This window comes from Hypomesus nipponensis, chromosome 12 (genome assembly GCF_054491055.1).
Source record: "Hypomesus nipponensis isolate SF chromosome 12, ASM5449105v1, whole genome shotgun sequence".
In the NCBI taxonomy this organism is placed as follows: Eukaryota; Metazoa; Chordata; class Actinopteri; order Osmeriformes; family Osmeridae; genus Hypomesus; species Hypomesus nipponensis.
The window spans coordinates 13,349,835-13,369,415 of NC_140372.1; the positions used below are offsets into that span (position 1 = coordinate 13,349,835).

The window sequence follows — 19,581 nt, forward strand, 5'->3', positions numbered from 1 at the left end:
CTTTTAAATTTGTTTTGCTCTCTGGAACTTGCGCCACAGGTTTAGCTTGTCAATGAAGTACCTTCAATCGTATATTGCGTCACATCATGGCGACACATTCGGGTGCGAGAGACACTGACAGTGAAAACAACCAGGTACATCTGTGAAACTTCATCGCAGTTTGACTTGTTGGAGTGTTTGAAACGTGTTACAAACCCCTATGGTACTTCCTACATTGATGTTAGACCTCATTGTGAGTCGAAGACAAGCGTTTAGAGTTTAAAACCGTTGCGAAGGAAGTTGCAAGCTAGCCGAACCAGCTAGCCTGACAGGTTGTGAGCTAGCTAAGTGTGCGTAACAGGCTTGGTACATCATCAGCCCCAGCACACTGGAACTAGCGTGACTGCCATCGCGTTGATCCGTTGTTGGTTTCAACCTGTTGTCATACCAGGTAGTCACACTTGGAATAATTATTTAGGATACTAGTATCCGTTTAATTGGCATCACAGTAGCCACTAACGGAGCTAGGTGTTCAGATTCATGATTCAATTGTGTTAGCAGGTTGGCTAGCTAACTTAGCACTAGCTAGTAAGCTAGTTTGAACGTTTAGCTCAGTGTTTAAGTGGTGTCAGTGTATTTGTATGAGGCTGTCCTTCTGTTGTAATGACCAATGCTTGAGTTATTAAGCCAACTAGCAATCTATGGATGTGTATCTTGCTAAATGTCACTTTTGTCATGTGCGTGTGTTTTCACCTACTTCCGCGGTGTGAGCAAGTGTTAAAACTATGCGGGTTGACGTTCATGTCTTTCTAGGCAGACAGTTAACGATATGAAATGCATTAAAATAGGTTACCATATTTCGTTTTCGCATGTTTGTATGTGTATATGTTACTCGTTATACAGGGTCCCATGTGGCCCAGTGTGTACTCGCTACATTCAAGCACGTGGTAATCCTCTCCAGATTTGATTGTGGGTCAAACCAGGCTGTGATTTCACATAAGCTGCGACTCAGCAGTCCGCGTGTTTAGATGCAACAGCCAAACTTGATTATTGGTGCGAGTGCCTAAGCTTGGACTCCCCCCCCCCCCCCCCCCCCCCTCCCATTTCTATGTCGTACTCTTAGTCTGGTAGTAGAAGCGCGATGGAGAGCCCAGGTGTGTGTGGGATCGAAGTGGCCACCAGAGGCTTGGTAGGCGGTAGCGACACACCTTCCGATCTAGACAGCCCCAGCCAGGTAAACAGCCCAGAGACCCAGTTCCAATCCTATTTGAAATGGCTTGATTTGCTATCCCTTTCACACGTTCTCTTGGTTGTCCTGTCATCGCCCCCTCTCTCCTCCGACCCCCCAGGAGGATGTGGGTGTGTTTGGGCTGGTGGGGGTCACCTGCGGGGACGGGCTGAGAGGGAGCACCCCTGGGAGGGAGGACAGCTTCTTGGACCCCAACAACCCCGATCTGGACCCAGGAGGTGGCACCAAATGCAAGAAGGAACCAAAGGGATTAGGTAGGATCCTAAATTGACAATGAATTGTTACCATTCCTCACTTGCAGCAAGCCATGTCGATGTCCGTAATGTTAAGGGAAGTCTTTCGTTCATGGCCACACTCTACAGCCCACTCCCAGCCAGCTGTAATGTGTTTGCAATGTTGTCGTGCTGTGTGCACAGGTAAAGAGGTTCTGCTGCTGATGCAGGCCCTCAACACCCTGGCATCTCCAGAAGAGAAGTTGGCTGCCTTGTGTAAAAAGTATGCTGACCTGGTGAGTAGACCTGAGAGAGAGAGCGAGAGAGAGGGCGAGAGAGAGGGCGAGAGAGAGGGCGAGAGAGAGGGCGAGAGAGAGGGCGAGAGAGAGGGCGAGAGAGAGGGCGAGAGAGAGGGCGAGAGAGAGAGCGAGAGAGAGAGCGAGAGAGAGCGAGAGAGAGAGAGCCAGAGAGAGAGAGCGAGAGAGAGAGAGAGAGAGAGAGAGCGAGAGAGAGAGAGAGCGAGAGAGAGAGAGCGAGAGAGAGAGAGCGAGAGAGAGAGAGCGAGAGAGAGAGAGCGAGAGAGAGAGAGAGAGAGAGAGAGAGAGAGAGACTCTGGGCCTTCCCTCAGTTATGACACTGTGATAGCCTCCATCCACACAAAGTGTCAAGCGACTTCCTAGCGCTGGCTGTCCTGTACACCCGTTATGGTAAGCTAAGAACAAAAATGTGTTTCGGTTGACCCCTGTGATCCGACGGCGCGGTCGAACCCTCGACCGTCGTCCACAGCTGGAGGAGAGCCGCAGCGTGCAGAAGCAGGCGAAGGCGCTCCAGAAGAAGCAGTCTCAGGTCGTCAAGGAGAAGGTCCACCTCCAGGGGGAGCACAGCAAAGCCATCCTGGCTCGCAGCAAGCTGGAGAGTCTGTGTCGAGAGCTGCAGAGACACAACAAAACCCTGAAGGTGGGTCGGTTTTGTCGGCTCGCAAGCTGGTTCCTTGTCTCATAGCTCGTCGGTTGTTAAAATGGAAGCATGCTTCTGTAGTCGGTCGCTGGAGAAACGGGAGTTTCGTGTGCTGTTCAGTAGGGGTGTAACCATACACTCAGCTCACGATGCGATACGTATCACGATACTGGGTGTACAATACGTATCACAATATTTTGAACAACATTTTACAGATTTTTTTTCTCTCCAAAACATGAAACATTTTCAATAATTGTTGTACATTTTTGTTAACTCAGTTCAAGTGATTTCTGTGAATGCAATGAATGCACGCATGACGCAGCAGGTGCAGAGTAGCTCAACCAATAGGATCAAACGGACGTCATATTGTAAAAATATTGCCATAACTCTACGATACATATTGTTAACAAAAATAATTTCGATTTATTGTTCCACGATATATTGTTCCACCCCAACTGTTCAGTCATGCATGTATTGAGTTGGTCATGTTTCAAAGAATTAAACATCAACCTGGTTAGCATAGGAAACAAACAAGACATCGAAGGCACTAGCTAGTCGAAAGTTCTAGGTTATCATTTGTCAAATAGTTTCCCAGTTGGTCATCACAGGTTGAGCCAATACATTAGAGCAGGGGTGTCGAATCCTGGTCCTCGAGGGCCGCCGTCCTGCATGTTTGAGATGTTTCCCCGCTCCAGCACACCTGATTCGAATGAAGGGACGTTACAACGACCCATTTAATTGAATCAGGTGTGTCGGAGCGGGGAAACGTCAACAACACGCAGGACGGCGGCCCTCGAGGAGCCCGGAGTAGTGGACGCCGTGAGGGTGCGGGGTTGTGACCGGGAGGCTTTGTTGCGCGTCACCCAGGAGGAGAACACCCAGCGCTCTCGCGAGTACGAGGAGAGGCGACGGGAGGCCACGCTGCACTTCCAGATGACGCTGAGCGAGATCGAGGTCCAGATGGAGCAGCACAACGCCCACAACACCAAGCTGCGCCAGGAGAACATGGAGCTGGCGGAGAAGCTCAAGAAGCTCATCGAGCAGTACGAACTCCGGGAGGAGGTATGCAGGGGCGCCGGCGCGGCTTGCGTTGCGGCGCACGTGTCTTGAGGGGGCCGATGGGTTGTGTGGGATTTCTGTATTTTGATGCCAAAACACCTCCTCCTTGTGCCCTAGCCTCTTAGTTCCCTTGTCTGTTGAGATGGTGTTTTTTGTTTCTGACTGCCTGACTGACTGCCTCTGTCTGTCTGCCTGTCTGACTGCCTGCGTCTGACTGCCTGTCTCGTCTGCCCTCAGCACATTGACAAGGTGTTCAAGCACAAGGAGCTGCAGCAGCAGCTGGTGGATGCGAAGCTCCAGAGGACTGCAGACCTGATGAGGGAGGTGGAGGAGAGGCAGCAGAGAGAGCGAGACTTTGTGAGTCAGCCCGACCCAGGCCTGGGCCCAGGCCCGCATCACGAGCTCACTCGCTCGAGCGCCCCAGTCTGTAGGACTGTGCCACATCATGTACTAACTGACTCCTTACTTCCATCTAATGACCCCCAAAATGCAATTACCGACAAAGGGGTCTATGAGTTGAGATTCTTTTTCTTCCCTATAATACGCTGTTTACATAAAATATATATAATGGGAAAATGAGCAGCCCCAACAGGGAAAAACAACAAGAAAATGAAACTTGGCCTGTTGTCTCCCACAGCTGCTGAAGGACGCAGCGGAGTCGAGACACAAGTGTGAGATGATGAAGGAGCAGGAGACCCAGCTCAAACAGCAGGTGTGCAGCCGGGCCTGGGGACAACTCTCCACAGCAGACCTGAACCAGGGAGTGGGATTCAGCCCTGGTCTGATTCAGCCCTGGTCTGATTCAGCCCTGGTCTGATTCAGCCCTGGTCTGATTCAGCCCTGGTCTGATTCAGCCCTGGTCTGATTCAGCCCTGGTCTGATTCAGCCCTGGTCTGATTCAGCCCTGGTCTGATTCAGCCCTGGTCTGATTCAGCCCTGGTCTGATTCAGCCCTGGTCTGATTCAGCCCTGGTCTGATTCAGCCCTGGTCTGATTCAGCCCTGGTCTGATTCAGCCCTGGTCTGATTCAGCCCTGGTCTGATTCAGCCCTGGTCTGATTCAGCCCTGGTCTGATTCAGCCCTGGTCTGATTCAGCCCTGGTCTGATTCAGCCCTGGTCTGATTCAGACTTTGTTCAAGGCTTTGATTCTGCTTAGGTGTCTGCTCACGTCGACACCTAAAACCAGGGTCATTCTGACAGCTACACATACTACATACAGGTTCAGTTCATTAAAGTTCTGCGGGATGAATCGATTTGATATGAATCTTGTTTAGCCTGATGGAGGATAATGTCTGTGTTACAGCTGTCTCTGTACATGGACAAGTTTGAGGAGTTCCAAACCACGCTGGCCAAGAGCAATGAGGTGTTCACAACCTTCAGACAGGAGATGGAAAAGGTAGGAAGTCTTTTGATTCGGTGTGTACTTCTTTTAATATTTATAATTGTTTGGAATTGACCGGAAAAGTCTTCTTCTTCTTCCTTCCCAAACCCCCCACCCCCCCCTTTCTTCTGTTGCTGTTCTCCTCAGATGACCAAGAAGATCAAGAAGCTGGAAAAGGAGACAACACAGTGGAGGACCAAGTGGGAGACCAACAACCAGGCCTTGCTGCAGATGGCTGAGGAGGTAGGGAAACGTAGTTTGGCTGACACCATGCGGCCCTCCTGGGAAATGTAGTTCTTGCTAAAGGTGGTGGGGGGGGGGGGGGGTGCCACGGTGAAACTGATGTCATCCTGGCATTTGCTTCCCTGTAGAAGACCCTGAAGGACACCCACTACAAGGCTCTGCAGGGGAAGCTGGAACGCCTGGAGAAGCTGTGCCGGGCCCTGCAGAAGGAGCGCAACGACCTCGACAACAAACTGGGCCTGCTCCAGGAACCCCCCTGCATGGCCCCTCCCGAACCCGAGGACGGAGAGCCCTCTGCTGGGGAAGGAGGGGCGGCGGCGGGCGGGTGTGAGAGAACGGAGGTCCAGGCTTCCTCCACAGCCGAGATGGGTCCAGATGAAGCCGCCCAGCCCGAGGACTGAACAGGGCAGGCTGGGCCTGCTCCCCCTGATCCCCTCCCTGGGACTATCCCTCGAGGGTCTTCATCCCAAACACAGACCTCACCTCACCTCCTCCTCAACGGCCCCTTCATGTGAAGAACAGCCTTCATGGGGGAGATCAGTTTAGTCCAGGACTGGGCTAGGCTTCCCCCCCCCATCTGTCTGGGAAGCTGGGCCCTCCCACCCGGTGTTTATTTTGTGTGTAATAGTTCAGATTAAAGAGATGATTGCATTGATGATTCTTCTGCCAGTACTGCTGCCCCCTGCTCTGACCTCTGACTGCGTGCGGGGAGAGCTTCTGGCTTTGCGGACAGGTCTTGGTACTTAGCATTTATTTGTTTTTGTTTTACCACAGCCGTACTTACTGTACTTCCTTCCTTCACTCAAAGGGAGGAGGTGTCAGAGTTGGGTCTGTATAAAGTCGTTTTTTTTTTTTTTCTTCTTTTTTTTTTCCTGTCGTTAATTTCATTTCCAACTTTGTGTTCCCCTCTCGGCTCTCGACGTCTCTTCCCCCGTTCCACCTGATTGATGAGTCCTTCTCTGTGCTCTCCTGTCGGACGCAGCTGCTGGGATGCCTCGCCATGTGTGGCTCGGTCACGTGCGCGTAACCGAAGGGACCGAGAAATCGGGGCATTATGGGCTGCTCTCTGGTCTGTAGCATAGAAAAGAGTAGGACTGGGCCGTGGCTGTTCGGGGGAGGGGCATGAGGGTGGGCTGGAGGTGGTCTATTATTAACAGATTTTTTAAGGGCTAAAGTTCCTCTTTGACAAGGCTGCTATGATGATTCCCAGCACATACATGTCTGCAAGTCTGTCCTTCTCGGTTACCTTCTAATGGCTCTTTTCAGCCTTCCTTCCTTCCTCCCTCCCCCTCATACCTGCCCCCATTCCTTGATTGGGTCCTTACTTCCTAGGAGAGTCTGGCTCTGGGCAGCTGTGGAGAAGGGCACATGCTTTCACCTGTCCAATTATGTTACGTCTGAGATGGAGGGAGGGAGGGAGGATGGATGGGAGGAAGTGGCTGCAGAGTAGTCAACCAGTTGTGACTACAACTCTTGCTAGCGTCTTGTCAGTTGGCCGTCTTGTGTTATTTGAAAGAGGACCGACCTCGAGCTTTTCCTCTTCACCCACTAGTTGTTCAGGTCTACAGTATACACTTTGGGTTCTGGGGACTGGGCCAAATCTTAGTGACTTATCTAAGGCCATGTGCCATAAATGGACCAATCAACACTTATTGCTATTATAGGATGCAATGTCATTGAGGCTCCCTATGTGAACCCAAGCTTCTAATATGGGCTCTGCGTTCTAAAGGAAGCAGGCTTCAATTTGTCATCACCGCATTCTTTCCCACTTTGGTCAACAGAGAAACCGAGGTCTCATCTCCAAGGAGACACGTAGACGACAAACATGTGTTTTTCGTTTGGATCTAAAAGGAGACTTGTGTTGTTTTGATGCATTCTATACTGGAGCGAGAACACGAAACCGAATGTGATTATTTCTTCCCCTTTTGTAAACCGCACTCGTCTGTGATTGATGAATATCAGTACAATATGTAATCCCATCTGATCTGTTGCTTGTCCAGGGTAATATCACCCTGACCACGTGAGCCAGTGTGGATGAACTGATGAATGTAGAACACTTGCCTTGCCAATCCCTATGGTGCACTTGATTTGCCACACCTGGAACCCCTTGTTGGACACATTTTCCCACTTTTAATGCCTGTTTTTTTTTTTTTTTTAAACCATTCCAATGAACGCATCCTCCATGGTGTGCTAGGCTGTTCCAAATCAAGCGCACCCTCAAACATGATTGTTTAGGTCTCGGCCTCCTCTTTAGACACCCTGACCTTTGACCTTCATTGAGTACAGGGTGGAATTTACGACCATATAAGGAATGACTGGAGCCATGTTCCAGTGTTTTCACCAGACGCACTCGTCACAAGCTTCGCTGTCAGGAGTGTGTCTGTCGTCGCTAACGCCACTGAGATTCTGTCACTCTAAGGAGGGAGGTGGTTTAATGGACCAGTTCCCGACCAGTAGCTTGGGGTTAAGTCAACTGACAAAAACATTGAGCGGTGGTTTGTGCGGTTCAGCAGGAACTGTCAGCCCCCCTACCCCAGCCTGCAATGAGTGGTCAGTATGCGACATTGTGAACTTAAGGTGGTCCAGGGTCCAAAACTTAAGATATTGAAGGTGGTATCCTCACTTGTATATCAACAGCACTGTTTAGTTTCAACCTGGTCCATCCCTACCTTAACAGGGTAATCCCCATGACGATGAACTGGGATGGGATCAATGAAGCAGGTCATCCAATGGCCATGGTTTCACTCCATCCTGTGTGTGTGTGTGTGAGGACATGTTGCTACTCTGGGTGGTGTGTGTATGGGTGTGTGTGTTGCTGTTTCTTTGGCTCTGCCACAGTTGGACTCAGGTGACGTTAGATATCTACCTCTGCAGGTGAGGGACTGTGAATGAGGAACCAGGCCCTGGGACACTTCAGAGATGTATTTTTTACAAAGACAGAAGCCCAACATTCCCCTTATTCTGAGATTGTCAAATGTTCTTAAAGCTGCATCTCGATTTTTCAATAAAAAATACATTTTGTAGAATTTAAAGTGACATTTCGAAAGCTGGTGTCCTTCTTGAATTCTTGCAAAGACTGACTGTGTGGCCAAACGCGGGCAAAAACGTGGGGTCGTACGTTATAAGAAACGGAAAGTCGTGTGCTTTGTAAAAGTTACAAAAATGCTTTATTGCAAGTACACGTCGGGTCACGTTCATACACAAAACAAAGGAATCCGAGGAGGATGAGAATGTTGCAGAGTTGCCGCGGTTACATCACCAGACACACGGGCCGTTGGGATCCCAGTTTGACCACTTTGAGCAGGGTGAAGGAGGGCACGTGTCACACAAGTGCATCGGTTGAAGGAGACAGGAGGATCCACTCATGAGGTTGCCTCCTCGGATTAGGACAACCCTCTTACTACAGACCTGTTCAGATGTTGAGCTTCAAGTGTACCTGCTCATTAGGGCTGACTTCATCAGAGAACCTCATTGATATAAAAAAAAAAAAACTAAACGATCTTCAATGTCAGGTAACGACGGAGGCTAACCATGGGGTCATACTGTACAGAAGGGGGAATGACAGTCAACCTGATGCAGATCTAAAAAAGGTCCAAACTATATTTCATTTAATAGACACACTAGGGGAATTTGTGTCAACCAGTGTCCTCTTTCCCCTTGACACTTGTAGATCAGAAGAATACAGGTGAGCTGGATGGCAGAAGCTTCGGTCGGCTGAACCCTTTGAGCCATCCATCCAATCCATGCCAGGTCCTGGGGGGGGGGGGGGGGGGGCGTTCTTCCTCTGTTCAGGTGAAGAGATGCATGGGGAGGAGGGGGGGGGGGGTGGTGGTGCCCAGGACCAAGGGCTTGAGAGGTGGTGGTGGGGGGTTACGAGCCCTGTCCCTCCAGCTCTGAAGCAGGGGTGTCTGGCTCTTCATCATTGTAGATGTTCTCAGCCTGTATGGAGACAGAGTGGGGGGGGGGGGGGGGGGGGGGATACAGCGTGAACAGGGAGCTGAGAGCAGTCGCAACATGGCTTCCTACGACCGCCACGATCGACTTGGCCTCTGAAGTGGGCCAACGCGTCTTCCTCTGCACAGAACGGTGACGGCAGCCTTCCCCTTTCCCCAGGAAGCAACAGGGTTTGCTTACCATCTGCCAAACCTGCATGATGTTGTCCTCGGAGACGGAGCAGATGACCCAGGGCTCGTTGGGGTTCCAGGAGAAGTCGGAGATCTTGGCCGTGTGACCTCCGTGGATGAACTGGTGGAGGGATACGCAGGAGGGGTGAGCCAAGAGGTCACTGGGTCATGCAAGTTGGTGGTCGTTACACTTCTTCTGGTTCCACCGTGTATGAAGGCTAGTGGTTTGTCTAGGACTAGCTCTGTGTGGAGGTCTAGAACTGGGTCTAGCTCTGTGTGGAGGTCTAGGACTGGGTCTAGCTCTGTGTGGAGGTCTAGGACTGGGTCTAGCTCTGTGTGGAGGTCTAGGACTGGGTCTAGCTCTGTGTGGAGGTCTAGGACTGGGTCTAGCTCTGTGTGGAGGTCTAGGACTGGGTCTAGCTCTGTGTGGAGGTCTAGGACTGGGTCTAGCATGGTGTGAAGGTCTAGGACTGGGTCTTGCTCTGTGTGGATGTCTAGGACTGGGTCTAGCTCTGTGTGGAGGTCTAGGACTGGGTCTAGCTCTGTGTGGAGGTCTAGGACTGGGTCTTGCATGGTGTGAAGGTCTAGGACTGGGTCTAGCTCTGTGTGAAGGCCTGGGGTTTTAATTCACTCACCAGAAGTTCTGGCGGTCCATCCTCTGCATCCTCAGCAGATTGCTCCTCTCCTATTTTACTGTGAAAAGACACACACATGCACACACACACACGCACTTTAAGGGCCTGCAGTTTGAGATGGTAGGAGGCCGTCGGCAGGGCTGCGAGGAGTGGCTGTGTACCTGAGGTCCCACACGTTGAGTCTGCGGTCGGTACCACTGGAGGCCAGAATGGTCTCGTTGTGAGGCGACCATTGCACCTGCATTAGAGGTCAGTAAATCACTGTCAGTGCAATAAACTCCAGACCTCCATCACACACGAACACACACACACGGCATCGACGCGCGAGATGGGAGGCGAGAGTTTGCCGTTCTTTGAGTATTACCTGGAAGATCTCGTCCTTGTGGGACTCGAAGGAGTGGAGCTTCAGCTTGAGGTTCCTCAGATCCCACAGGGCCACGGTCTGACAAGAGGGACGCCAGAGGGGAGGAGGGAAGCGGGACGAGAGGAGAGACAGGATGTTACCACGGCACGTCCGCGTAGAGCTGCGCTGCGTGTGGAGCAGAAGTTCCCAACAACGCAGACACGCAGCAGCAGGTCTAGTGAAGGGGGGGGGGGGGGGGGAGCGGACATTGGAGGCAAGCGGTCTTCCGAGAGGGAGAGAGAAGAGCGGGGAACGTGTACCTTGTCAGCTGAGCCAGTGGCCAGGATGAACTCGCTGTAGGGGTTGAAGGACAGGCAGTTGACCTCGGCAGTGTGGGCGTCCACGGCATGGCTGGGCTTGGAGGTGTTGTTGGAGCGCGTGTCCCAGCTGAGGGAAGGGGGGTGACAGTGGGCGGTGAGAAGAGGTCGAGGGAGGAGCGGTCACCCTGCAATTTAGCCGAGGACAACCTCCGTGAAACCGCTACCATCAAAGCTACGGGTCGGGGAAACGGCACCGCGAAGGAGGCGACGCGGGCGGCTAACGCGACTCACATCATGAGCTTCTGGTCGTCGGCCACCGAGCCAAACAGGGACTCGTGCAGCAGGTGCCAGGACACGTCCTCCACCACGGCCGTGTGGCCCGTGAAGATGGTCTTGGCGTCCACGATCTTGCCCTCCTTGGGCCCCGCCCCGATGTCCCACAGACAGATGGTCTGGAGGAGGCACACACACGTCAACTTACATGCTCTGGAGGCCATTCATTCATGGCTCTTCTTAGAGGGTATGGTGTTGAGGAGGGTATGGTGTTGAGGAGGGCAGGGTAGTGTTAGTAAAGAGGAGGGTAGTTAGTACAGAGGGGAGGGTTAGTATAGAGGAGGGCAGGGGAGGGTTAGTATAGAGGAGGGCAGGGTGGTGTTGGTATAAAGAAGGGCAGGGTAGTGTGTTAGTATAGAGGCGGGCAGGGGAGAGTTAGTTTTAGTATAGAGGAGGGAACTGTTAGTATAGAGGCAGGCAGGGTAGTGTTAGTGTTGGCATAGAAGAGGGTAGAACAGTGTTGCCGGCTGGGCTCAAGGCTGAAGACTCACATGGTCGTCAGAGGCGCTGAGCAGGTTGCCACTGAGGTTGGGGTTCCAGGAGAGGCCGTAGCCTTCCTTCTGGTGGCCTCGAAGCCTCAGGTCTGGGCTGCACTCGCCACTGGGGTCTGAGAGAGAGACACACAGAGAGAGAGAGAGACAGAGAGAGAGACAGACAGACAGAGAGAGAGACAAAGAGAGAGAGAGAGGTCAAACCAACCCATTTGACTGGTTTGCCTGGTGCGTTTGTGTTAACTGCTGTGTTTGTGTGCCTTTGGCGGAGAGACCCACCAGGTTTGGAGGGGTGCTTGGTGTAGTCAAACACCAGCACGTCCGAGGTGGGGGTCTTGGTGGCGATGATGCAGGGGTTCTGGGGCATGTAGCGGGCCCGGTTCACCTCGCCCTCGTGGTTGATCTTGATCTCGATCTCTATCTTCCCGCTCACCGAGCCGAAGCCTCCAAACTCTGGGACAGAGACTCTGATCAGCTAGGCTGACTTTTAGGGGCTAAACGACTTTGTGATTGGACAACGTTCGGACCGAATGCAATGATTGGACGGACTACATGTCTGTCTGTCTACCTACCTCTCGGCAGTACAGTCGTGGCCAAAAGTATTGGGAGTGACATACATTTTGTGTTTGCAAAGCTTGCTGGGCGTAAAATGACGGCTAACATCATTTCAGTAAGTCATATCATCAGCACAGGGGAAAGTGTGAACTAGTTCTAGCCAGGTGAAATCACTATCATTCTGACTGGATTTTAAGAGCAGATTGACTCCTGTAAAAGAGGGGACTATTTGCATATATTGAACATTTTCACCCCCCCAAAAGCTTTAAAAAAATATGAAATGTGCCTTATTGTATTTCAGTATTCTATAGAAACGTGAAAACATTTTTTCCTCAAATACGGAACCAGCAAACTTTGCAAAACACAACATTTGTCATTGCCAAAACGTATGGGCACGACTGTAGTCAGACAGCTTGTGTGTTTTGGGGGGGGGGGCTTAGAATCCTTTCACACTCGAGCCAAAATTGCTATGTTTGCAAAAAAGACCCTGCTTCCAACAACATCCACATACACTACGGCATCAGAACTCTTTCGATCAATTTTCGAGACTGTTTACTGGAGATTGTCATTTGAATGTACCCATAGGCAAACCCTACCAGTCACCGAATTAAGGTCTGCACAGTCCTCCTACAGGAAGCAAGTCCACCAACCCTCACCTACAGAAACTTGGTCTACGGCAGATCAAGTCTGCAAGAGTCAGACCAACAACCCTTTCAACGTACCTGCTGGAAAGATAGAAAAGACAAAGGTCAGCGTCTGGACATCACTAAAACCGACTTTCCTTTTTAATGGGTGCATCTCAACAGTCTCCCGTGGCATCTTTCCTACTCCACGTATATGTTCAATCATACATTTATATTCATTTTGTTTCTTAAAACGTCATTGGAGAAGTCTCTTTCCTCTGAACCCTCTAATGAGGTCTCCTGAGGCAGAACAGAAGAAAGGAGAAGCCTTTTGAGACTCAGCCCTGGTTTGCTAGGCCAGTGCTTAGGGTGGAGGGGAGACGAGGAAAGCAGGCTACCCTGACCCAGACGAGACGCACCCTCCTCCCAAGCCGCCTCCTCTCACCTCCTTTCTCGCTGTCGTAGTGGGAGGCGTCAAACTGGGCGTCGTCGTTGGGCACCTGCACGCTGGCGATGACCAAGTGGTTCTGTTCGTCCGATGTGTGTGTGCCCAGAACCAGCCTGTGGACCGCATAGTCCTTCCCCTCAGGCCTGAGGAGAACCGCAAGTTATGACATCACTCCATCTCCAAATGAAAACAAACGACCTGCTTTTTCCACTGACTGACACACTAGCATTTTCACAGCAGTGACTTCACTGCGCCAATCTAAAAACATACCCTTTGTAACTTTATTTACGACTGTGCTACTGACTACAGGGTCATTTTTCTGTTTTCTTGCCAAGGTTTCTCAATATATACACAACATACACTTTTCACCTCAACAGGGTCATTTTTCACGCAGTCGCAATACAAGAAGCTTCTTGCACAAAGATTCCAGAAACACTACTACATGTTAATGACGGGGATGATGATGGAGGAGGAAGAAGAACATACCGGTTGACGTCTGGTAGCCACTGCACCGTGAGACTGGGCCATTCCAGTGCGTGTGTCATGACCAGGTCGTAGAGGAAAGGAGTGTTCTTCTTCCAGATCTTGTACTCCTCGTTGATGACCCGTTCCTCCACCGCATCGTCGTACACTGTGAAGTGGGGGGAACGAATACAGCCTAAGATTTTAAGATTTTTGTTGTCAAATAGCTGGATAGTTTTTCGCTAAAGCGGATGTTTTGCTCTTCATCATAGTGAATCGACATTAGCTGGCTAATAAATATGATCTATGGTTACATTTCGTGAATAACCCTCCAGTTGGCCTCCCAGCTACCCAGTACTCGTTAGCACAAGAGCCAAGCTAACTAGCAAACAGGCTTCGCACTGGAGCGGGAAGCGCTGGCCTGTCTGGTATGCTAACACGCTACGCTAGCAGCTAACTAGCTAACCGGGTGCGCACACAAAGCATGCATGAAAACTGGACCCCCAAAAACGCATGATGGGTACCTTCTTTATCCGCCATGTTCAGGCTTCGGGGGGCGACTTCAAGTGTGTTTCACCCTTACCTTACAATGCCCGAAAGCAAAGTACCAAACTATTCTACGATAATATTCACAATAGTCTGTGGCTAGCCGCTGATTGCATGGATGGCAAACACACTCGTTTCCCTCTTTCTTTTCTGCGCGCATCCAGGAGCGACAACGCATGCGTCAGAACACTGCAGGAGTAGCATCAGAGCTGTATGTTTATGCTAGCTAGTTATGTACTATTAAACTGATGATCAAACCAGAATTAATTGTTTCAATTTTGGACTGACACATTTTATCCAGTGCCGCGGTATAAAAATCGCCGTCGATTTGGAGAAAGAAGATGTGCCATAAATAATTCCCAGAGTCTTTTGAGGTTTATTGTAGTCTTTTATCTAGCTAGCTAAAATGGCAGCCCCCATGAACACCGTGGTGTCTGCGCCTATGTTGAGGTGAGTCAATGTGGTTGTTGTACAATATTACTGATCAAAGTCACGAATCGACTTGACAAGTGAAAGGCCGTCCATGATATCTTCTCTTCAGCCAAAAACAACGCAAGGCGCTCTTGAAGAAAGAAAGAAGAAGTCGAAAACGCCAGGCGCTGGCTGAAGCTAGGCTCTCTGGTAACGTTACTGAATTTCACCCTGTGTGTTGTTTACATGGTAAACCATATTCATGGTTAGTAGTTGTTGATCAACTTTAGATTCCACCCGAATGATCTGATACCTCTCACCTAAGGCCAAGGCGATGGAGACAATGCACCAGAGGAAGAGGAGGAGGAGGACAATGACAGAGACACCGATACAGAAAGGTAAACACATATTTTACTCCCTATGTATAAATATTGAATCAACTCCTGGTCTGCAATGTGTGTGTCTGTGTGTGTGTGGTCACAGGCAGCATCAGGAGTGGCTGGAGAGAGAGCTGCTCGCCCAGCAGGAGTTCAGACTGCAGCTGGAGAGAGAGGACACAGCGAGGAAGAAACAAGAGGAAGAGGAGGTACTTGACAGCATCCTAACTCCCATCCCTCCCTTGACCCTCGTGTAGCTGCACCAGTGATTACCCATTCGCTTCAAGGCAAAACAATTCCCGCTCTTCTGCTATTGCTTGAAAACCCTATAACTAAATTTCCACACGTTAAGGCAATGCTAATCCATTTACTGACGTTTCAAGCCTTTATCAACTTGCGTTCATCAAAATGAAATGAATCAGTGGCGCGGAAGTGGTCTGAATGTGACGCGTACAGCTGCAACACTGGTCAAAGTGGACGTCCATCAATCCTGTGTCTGTGTGTGTGTCTTCCTGCAGAGGAGAATCAAGGAGGAATGGGAGGCAGAGCAGAGGAAGGAGCAGGAGGAGAAGGAGCACAAACAGCAGCAGAAACAAGACAGAGAGGTGAAACGTATTCCAGGACGCTAAAAAAGAACACAGACATATCCTCCTCCTCTAAGATCAATCTAGCGTTCCAGATGACTATGCACATTGGTGAACAGCCAATCAACACATCATCCATTTTTATATGCTTCAATTTTTATATACGGGTGTGCACACATCATTATGATGTCAAATGTTAGTGCTGTTCATGTGTTTTCTCGACAGTGTAAGTAGAGTGATTTTGCATCATGTCAGAAACTCTTCCTTAACTGAGATGTACACGATCTAATCAACCGCACTTCCTTAACTGAGATACACACTGAATGTCTGACCTGCAAGCCCCTGCTGCCCTCAGGAAGACCTTGTATCTTTTGTCGCTGCCACTCCGATTCTTGTTACCACACCTGTGTCAGTTACTATCTGGAAGTACTTGATTGTGCTTGATTAGTGTCACCCACTGCAATGATGACCCGTGGACCGGGCCCCGATGTGGCGACTGGATTACGCATCAAACGCACAGCAACTCCTTTCAAATGCTATCGCGTGACTGACCCAGGTGTGCCTGTGCCCTGGTTCCCCCGGTGTCGGTTCAGATCCAGATGATGTCTCTTCTCCCATTTGCCGATGGTCGTCTTCTTAACCATGCCGTGACAGACATCCTGTGTAGGCCTCCCCTCAGCCTCTCACCAGCCCTGTGTGTTTGCACCATTTGTAGGAGGCCGTTCGGAAGATGTTGGACCAGGCTGAGAGTCAGGTAGGAGTAACATGCAGGAGAAACACTGTTCCGAAGCGTAACCACCTCTTATTTTACATGTATTCATTTAGCAGACGCTTTTATCCAAAGCGACTTCCAAGAGAGAGCTTTACAAAGTGCATCGGTCACTGATCATAACAACAACAAGATAGCCCCAGAGCATTGTGGGTAGCCAAAACGAGAAGCACACATTGTGAACAACCCAAAAAATAAGTGCCAGAGGGGAAAGGCATAAGAGCGTGCAGTTAGGCAAGTTACAATTAAACAACATGAAGTGAGGCGGTGTCACGGTGTGAATGAGAGATAGCGAGACATGGCCGAATGATATGCCACCAGCTGGCAAGGGACGATGGCTGCTACACTTGCACTGGCGGCAGAGGAACGTCCCTCTCTTGCGCCATCTCTGGAGGCCCTGTGGCTGTCACATCACATGACTGAATCCAACGAAGGAATCCCCATACATGGGCATTTTAGGAAGCTGCATAACCATATAAAGGCCTCCTTCTCCATTGATGTCGATTTGTTTGCCTGCCGTTTCAGCTGGCTGCTGGGAACGGCGGTCCCTGGATGAACGCGGAGCCGCCAGACTTTGGGACGGAGAAGGACAGAGACAACTGCCCCTTCTTCATCAAGACCGGAGCCTGCCGCTTCGGGGACAGGTGGGCTTAGAGCAGGGGTGTTCAGTCCTGGTCCTCAGGGTCCACTGGTCCTGTATGGTTCTAGATGTTTCCCTGCTCCAACACACCTGATTCAGATGAATGGGATGTCCGCAAGCTCTGTGGATGCCTGATAACGGCCGTTAATTTTTTTATCAGGTGGGCTTAGATGGGCTTTTGAGAGTTTCCCCCGGAAAGACTTCCTCTGCTAAAGCTCCTCTGATCGTCAGAGCTTGAATGCACAGGCATGTCCTCCAGATTCTCAATACAGTGCCCCCCCCCCCCCTCTCATGTCATTGGCTAGATGTTCCCGTAAGCACGTGCACCCAGAGTCCAGCCCAACCCTATTGGTGCGGGGAATGTTTGTGACGTTCGGATTGGACCAGAGCCGACGGGACGACTACGACACGGACGCCTGTCTGGAGTACAGCGAGGAGGAAGTGCAGCAGCAGTTCCTGGATTTCTACCAGGATGTACTTCCTGAGTTCAGGACGGCGGGAAAGGTGCTGCAGTTCAAGGTAACCACCTGGCCAACCGTGGAGGACACCCGCTTCCCATCATGCATTTTGATGATCACGTGAAATGCCATCATCCGTGGGTCGTTAGGGTCTGTGATACATGTGACCAGGTTGGGCAAGCGTATTGAGGAGTGTTAGATTAGCCAGCGTCATCTGTTCTAGTTAACTCCCTCTGATCTTTCCTCCTTGCGTTACAAGAGTACAACCAGGAGAAGTAACTTAAACACCTGGAACTACTACTCAGGAATATTTGTCTTTTATAAAAGGAAGTTCTTCCTGGCTTCTTATTGTCTCCTCTCTCTCTCTCTCTCTCTCTCTCTCGCGCTTTCGCTCTCCCTCGCTCTCTGTCTCTATCTGTCTCTCTCTCTCCCTCGCTCTCTGTCTCTATCTGTCTCTCTCTCTCTCTCTCTCTCGCTCTCTGTCTCTATCTGTCTCTCTCTCTCTCTGTCTCTCTCTCTCTCTCTCTCTCTCTCTCTGTGTCTCTCTCTCTCTCTCTCTCTCTCTCTCTCTCTCTCTCTCCTAACTCCCTCCTTGTCTTCAGGTGAGCTGCAACTATGAGCCACATCTGAGGGGAAACGTTTACGTGCAGTTTGATACGTAAGTGATCTTTCCTCCTCCTCCTCCTCTCCTCCTCTGGTTTTGTAATGACCCAGTGATGTGTGTCTCCAGTGAGGAGCAGTGCAGGGAGGCCTTCATGCTGTTCAATGGGAGGTGGTATGCAGGCAAACAACTTCAGTGCGAGTTGTGTCCTGTCACTAGGTGGAAGACAGCCATATGTGGTGAGTGGAACTGAAGTGTGTGTGTGTGTGTGTGTGTGTGTGTGCGCGTTTTGGCTCTACGGTTGTACATGCCTAACCCGTTTTGTCTGTCTGTGGGTGCGTGTCTCCCAGGCCTGTTCGACAGACAGAAGTGTCCTAAAGGGAAACATTGTAACTTTCTGCACGTGTTCCGGAACCCCGGCAACGAGTTCTGGGAGGCGGACCGCGACCTTCACATGTCTCCCGACCGGGACGGGGGCTTCAGCGGCCGCTGGTCCGAGAGGCGAGGCCGCGACTGGGATCACTCCTGGAGGAGCAGCGCGCCCAGGTCCGAGAGATCTCACAGGGGGAGGGAGAGGAGGAGCAGGAGCAGAGAGAGAGGGGGTGGGAGGGATAGGAGGGGGAGTGAGCGGGGAAGCGAGAGGAGGAGGAGCAGCAGAGGGAGGGGGAGGGAGGGGAGGAGCAGGAGCAGAGAGAGGGGGAGTGAGAGGAGGAGCAGAGAGAGGGGGAGGGAGGGGAGGAGCAGGAGCAGAGAGAGGGGGAGGGAGGGGAGGAGCAGGAGCAGAGAGAGGGGGAGTGAGAGGAGGAGCAGAGAGAGGGGGAGGGAGGGAAGGAGCAGAGAGAGGGGAAGTGAGAGGAGGAGTCGGAGCAGAGAGAGAGAACGGGGAGGTGAGATGGAGGGAAGGAGCAGGGATAGGAACGGGAGCAGAGAGAGGCGGAGCAGAGAAAAGAGGAGCCGGAGCAGAGAAAAGAGGAGCCGGAGCAGAGGAAAGAGGAGTAGGAGCAGAGAGAGTAGTAGCCTAGGCATCGAGAAGAGAAGCAGGAGGGAGGGAACAAGGAGCCCTGAGAAACCCATCATGGGCGACACGACGCCCGATGATGTCATCACCCCGCGCCACCACAAACACTCCAAGAAGAGCAAGAAGAGTAAAAAGAAGAAACACAAGAAGAAGAACAAGAGGAGTCTGTTGCCTGGAGACTCGTCCGGAGATTCGGGGAAGGAGTCCGGGGATGACGGAGATACACCGGAGGTGGTTCTGATTCCGGAAGACCTGGGTTCAAAACCCCGTAATCACACAGAAACCGAGGAGACTGATACTGCAGGAGAAGAGGCTGTCTCTCCAGACCCGCCTCTGGAGACACACAGTGAGCTTAGCCCCACCCCTAGAGACCCAGAGCCAATCAGCTACCCCCTTGAAGACCCACAGCCAGCCAACCCTCCCCTCAAAACTGCTAGCCCCGCCCCTGTAGAGACAGAGACCACACCCTTCTCTGCATGTGCTGAAGATACATCCGTACCTCCCCTCAGTGGAGTACAGCCCATCTAATCACTGATTGGACTGACAGCATCCGTAGACAGGAAGTATGGCACTATTGGACAAGGTTTGTCATGTCCATAATTGTTGGGTTGTCATGTGATGATTGTGTACATGTGTAAATAAAAGTTTTTTTTTTTTACAAAGATACCAGTGTTGATATGTTTGTAAGGGTGCATGAATCATGTTGGGTTTATCTAACTATATTACAGCATATTTTATATCATATATTACATAAATCAACTTGG

The 19,581-nt window shown here is 51.0% G+C and overlaps 3 protein-coding genes across 6 annotated transcripts; 2 read left to right on the plus strand and 1 right to left on the minus strand.

Annotated features, from left to right (window-relative positions):
• The first annotated feature begins 25 nt into the window (after nt 1-25).
• txlng (taxilin gamma) lies at nt 26-8,115 on the plus strand. 3 transcript variants are annotated; one of them, XM_084667672.1, is made up of 11 exons: nt 26-134; nt 1,103-1,213; nt 1,329-1,482; nt 1,645-1,736; nt 2,227-2,397; nt 3,145-3,459; nt 3,694-3,813; nt 4,094-4,168; nt 4,759-4,851; nt 4,984-5,079; nt 5,208-8,115. In XM_084667672.1, the coding sequence occupies exons 1-11, from the start codon at nt 87-89 to the stop codon at nt 5,478-5,480; spliced, it is 1,548 nt and encodes a 515-aa protein (XP_084523798.1). In that variant the 5' UTR covers nt 26-86; the 3' UTR covers nt 5,481-8,115. The 3 variants fall into 3 exon arrangements, with proteins under 3 accessions (XP_084523798.1, XP_084523800.1, XP_084523799.1); XM_084667674.1 differs by having other exon boundaries at nt 3,265-3,459; XM_084667673.1 differs by lacking the exon at nt 26-134 and adding an exon at nt 213-430.
• Nucleotides 8,116-8,223: 108 nt separating this feature from the next.
• Nucleotides 8,224-14,108, minus strand: rbbp7 (RB binding protein 7, chromatin remodeling factor). Of its 2 annotated transcripts, none has more exons than XM_084667678.1 (12): nt 13,938-14,108; nt 13,438-13,582; nt 12,949-13,094; nt 11,605-11,781; nt 11,326-11,441; nt 10,793-10,953; nt 10,502-10,628; nt 10,203-10,280; nt 10,000-10,079; nt 9,839-9,896; nt 9,214-9,324; nt 8,224-9,018 (listed from the first exon to the last, which is right to left on the minus strand). In XM_084667678.1, exons 1-12 carry the CDS (start codon nt 13,951-13,953, stop codon nt 8,950-8,952), a joined length of 1,284 nt encoding a protein of 427 aa, XP_084523804.1. In that variant the 5' UTR covers nt 13,954-14,108; the 3' UTR covers nt 8,224-8,949. The 2 variants fall into 2 exon arrangements, with proteins under 2 accessions (XP_084523804.1, XP_084523805.1); XM_084667679.1 differs by having other exon boundaries at nt 10,000-10,076; nt 13,938-14,106.
• Nucleotides 14,109-14,168: 60 nt separating this feature from the next.
• zrsr2 (zinc finger (CCCH type), RNA-binding motif and serine/arginine rich 2) lies at nt 14,169-19,481 on the plus strand. The gene is made up of 12 exons (XM_084668608.1): nt 14,169-14,409; nt 14,501-14,580; nt 14,696-14,768; nt 14,854-14,956; nt 15,266-15,352; nt 16,047-16,085; nt 16,626-16,744; nt 17,046-17,259; nt 17,801-17,856; nt 17,929-18,038; nt 18,150-18,394; nt 18,581-19,481. The coding sequence occupies exons 1-12, from the start codon at nt 14,366-14,368 to the stop codon at nt 19,343-19,345; spliced, it is 1,935 nt and encodes a 644-aa protein (XP_084524734.1). The 5' UTR covers nt 14,169-14,365; the 3' UTR covers nt 19,346-19,481.
• Nucleotides 19,482-19,581: the final 100 nt, after the last annotated feature.

What these genes read in the sequence shown, in the direction of transcription:
- txlng (XM_084667672.1), top strand. Translation starts at nt 87, where the DNA reads ATGGCGACACATTCGGGTGCGAGAGACACTGACAGTGAAAACAACCAG. An exon ending in ATCTAGACAGCCCCAGCCAG is followed by an intron (nt 1,214 to 1,328) that starts GTAAACAGCCCA and finishes CCGACCCCCCAG; the next exon opens with GAGGATGTGGGTGTGTTTGG. An exon ending in TCAGACAGGAGATGGAAAAG is followed by an intron (nt 4,852 to 4,983) that starts GTAGGAAGTCTT and finishes TGTTCTCCTCAG; the next exon opens with ATGACCAAGAAGATCAAGAA.
- rbbp7 (XM_084667678.1), bottom strand. An exon ending in TCAGCGCCTCTGACGACCAT is followed by an intron (nt 10,954 to 11,325) that starts GTGAGTCTTCAG and finishes TGCCTCCTCCAG; the next exon opens with ACCATCTGTCTGTGGGACAT. An exon ending in ATGGACCGCCAGAACTTCTG is followed by an intron (nt 9,325 to 9,838) that starts GTGAGTGAATTA and finishes TCCCTCCACCAG; the next exon opens with TTCATCCACGGAGGTCACAC.
- zrsr2 (XM_084668608.1), top strand. Translation starts at nt 14,366, where the DNA reads ATGGCAGCCCCCATGAACACCGTGGTGTCTGCGCCTATGTTGAG. An exon ending in GTGTCTGCGCCTATGTTGAG is followed by an intron (nt 14,410 to 14,500) that starts GTGAGTCAATGT and finishes TCTTCTCTTCAG; the next exon opens with CCAAAAACAACGCAAGGCGC. An exon ending in TGGACCAGGCTGAGAGTCAG is followed by an intron (nt 16,086 to 16,625) that starts GTAGGAGTAACA and finishes CTGCCGTTTCAG; the next exon opens with CTGGCTGCTGGGAACGGCGG.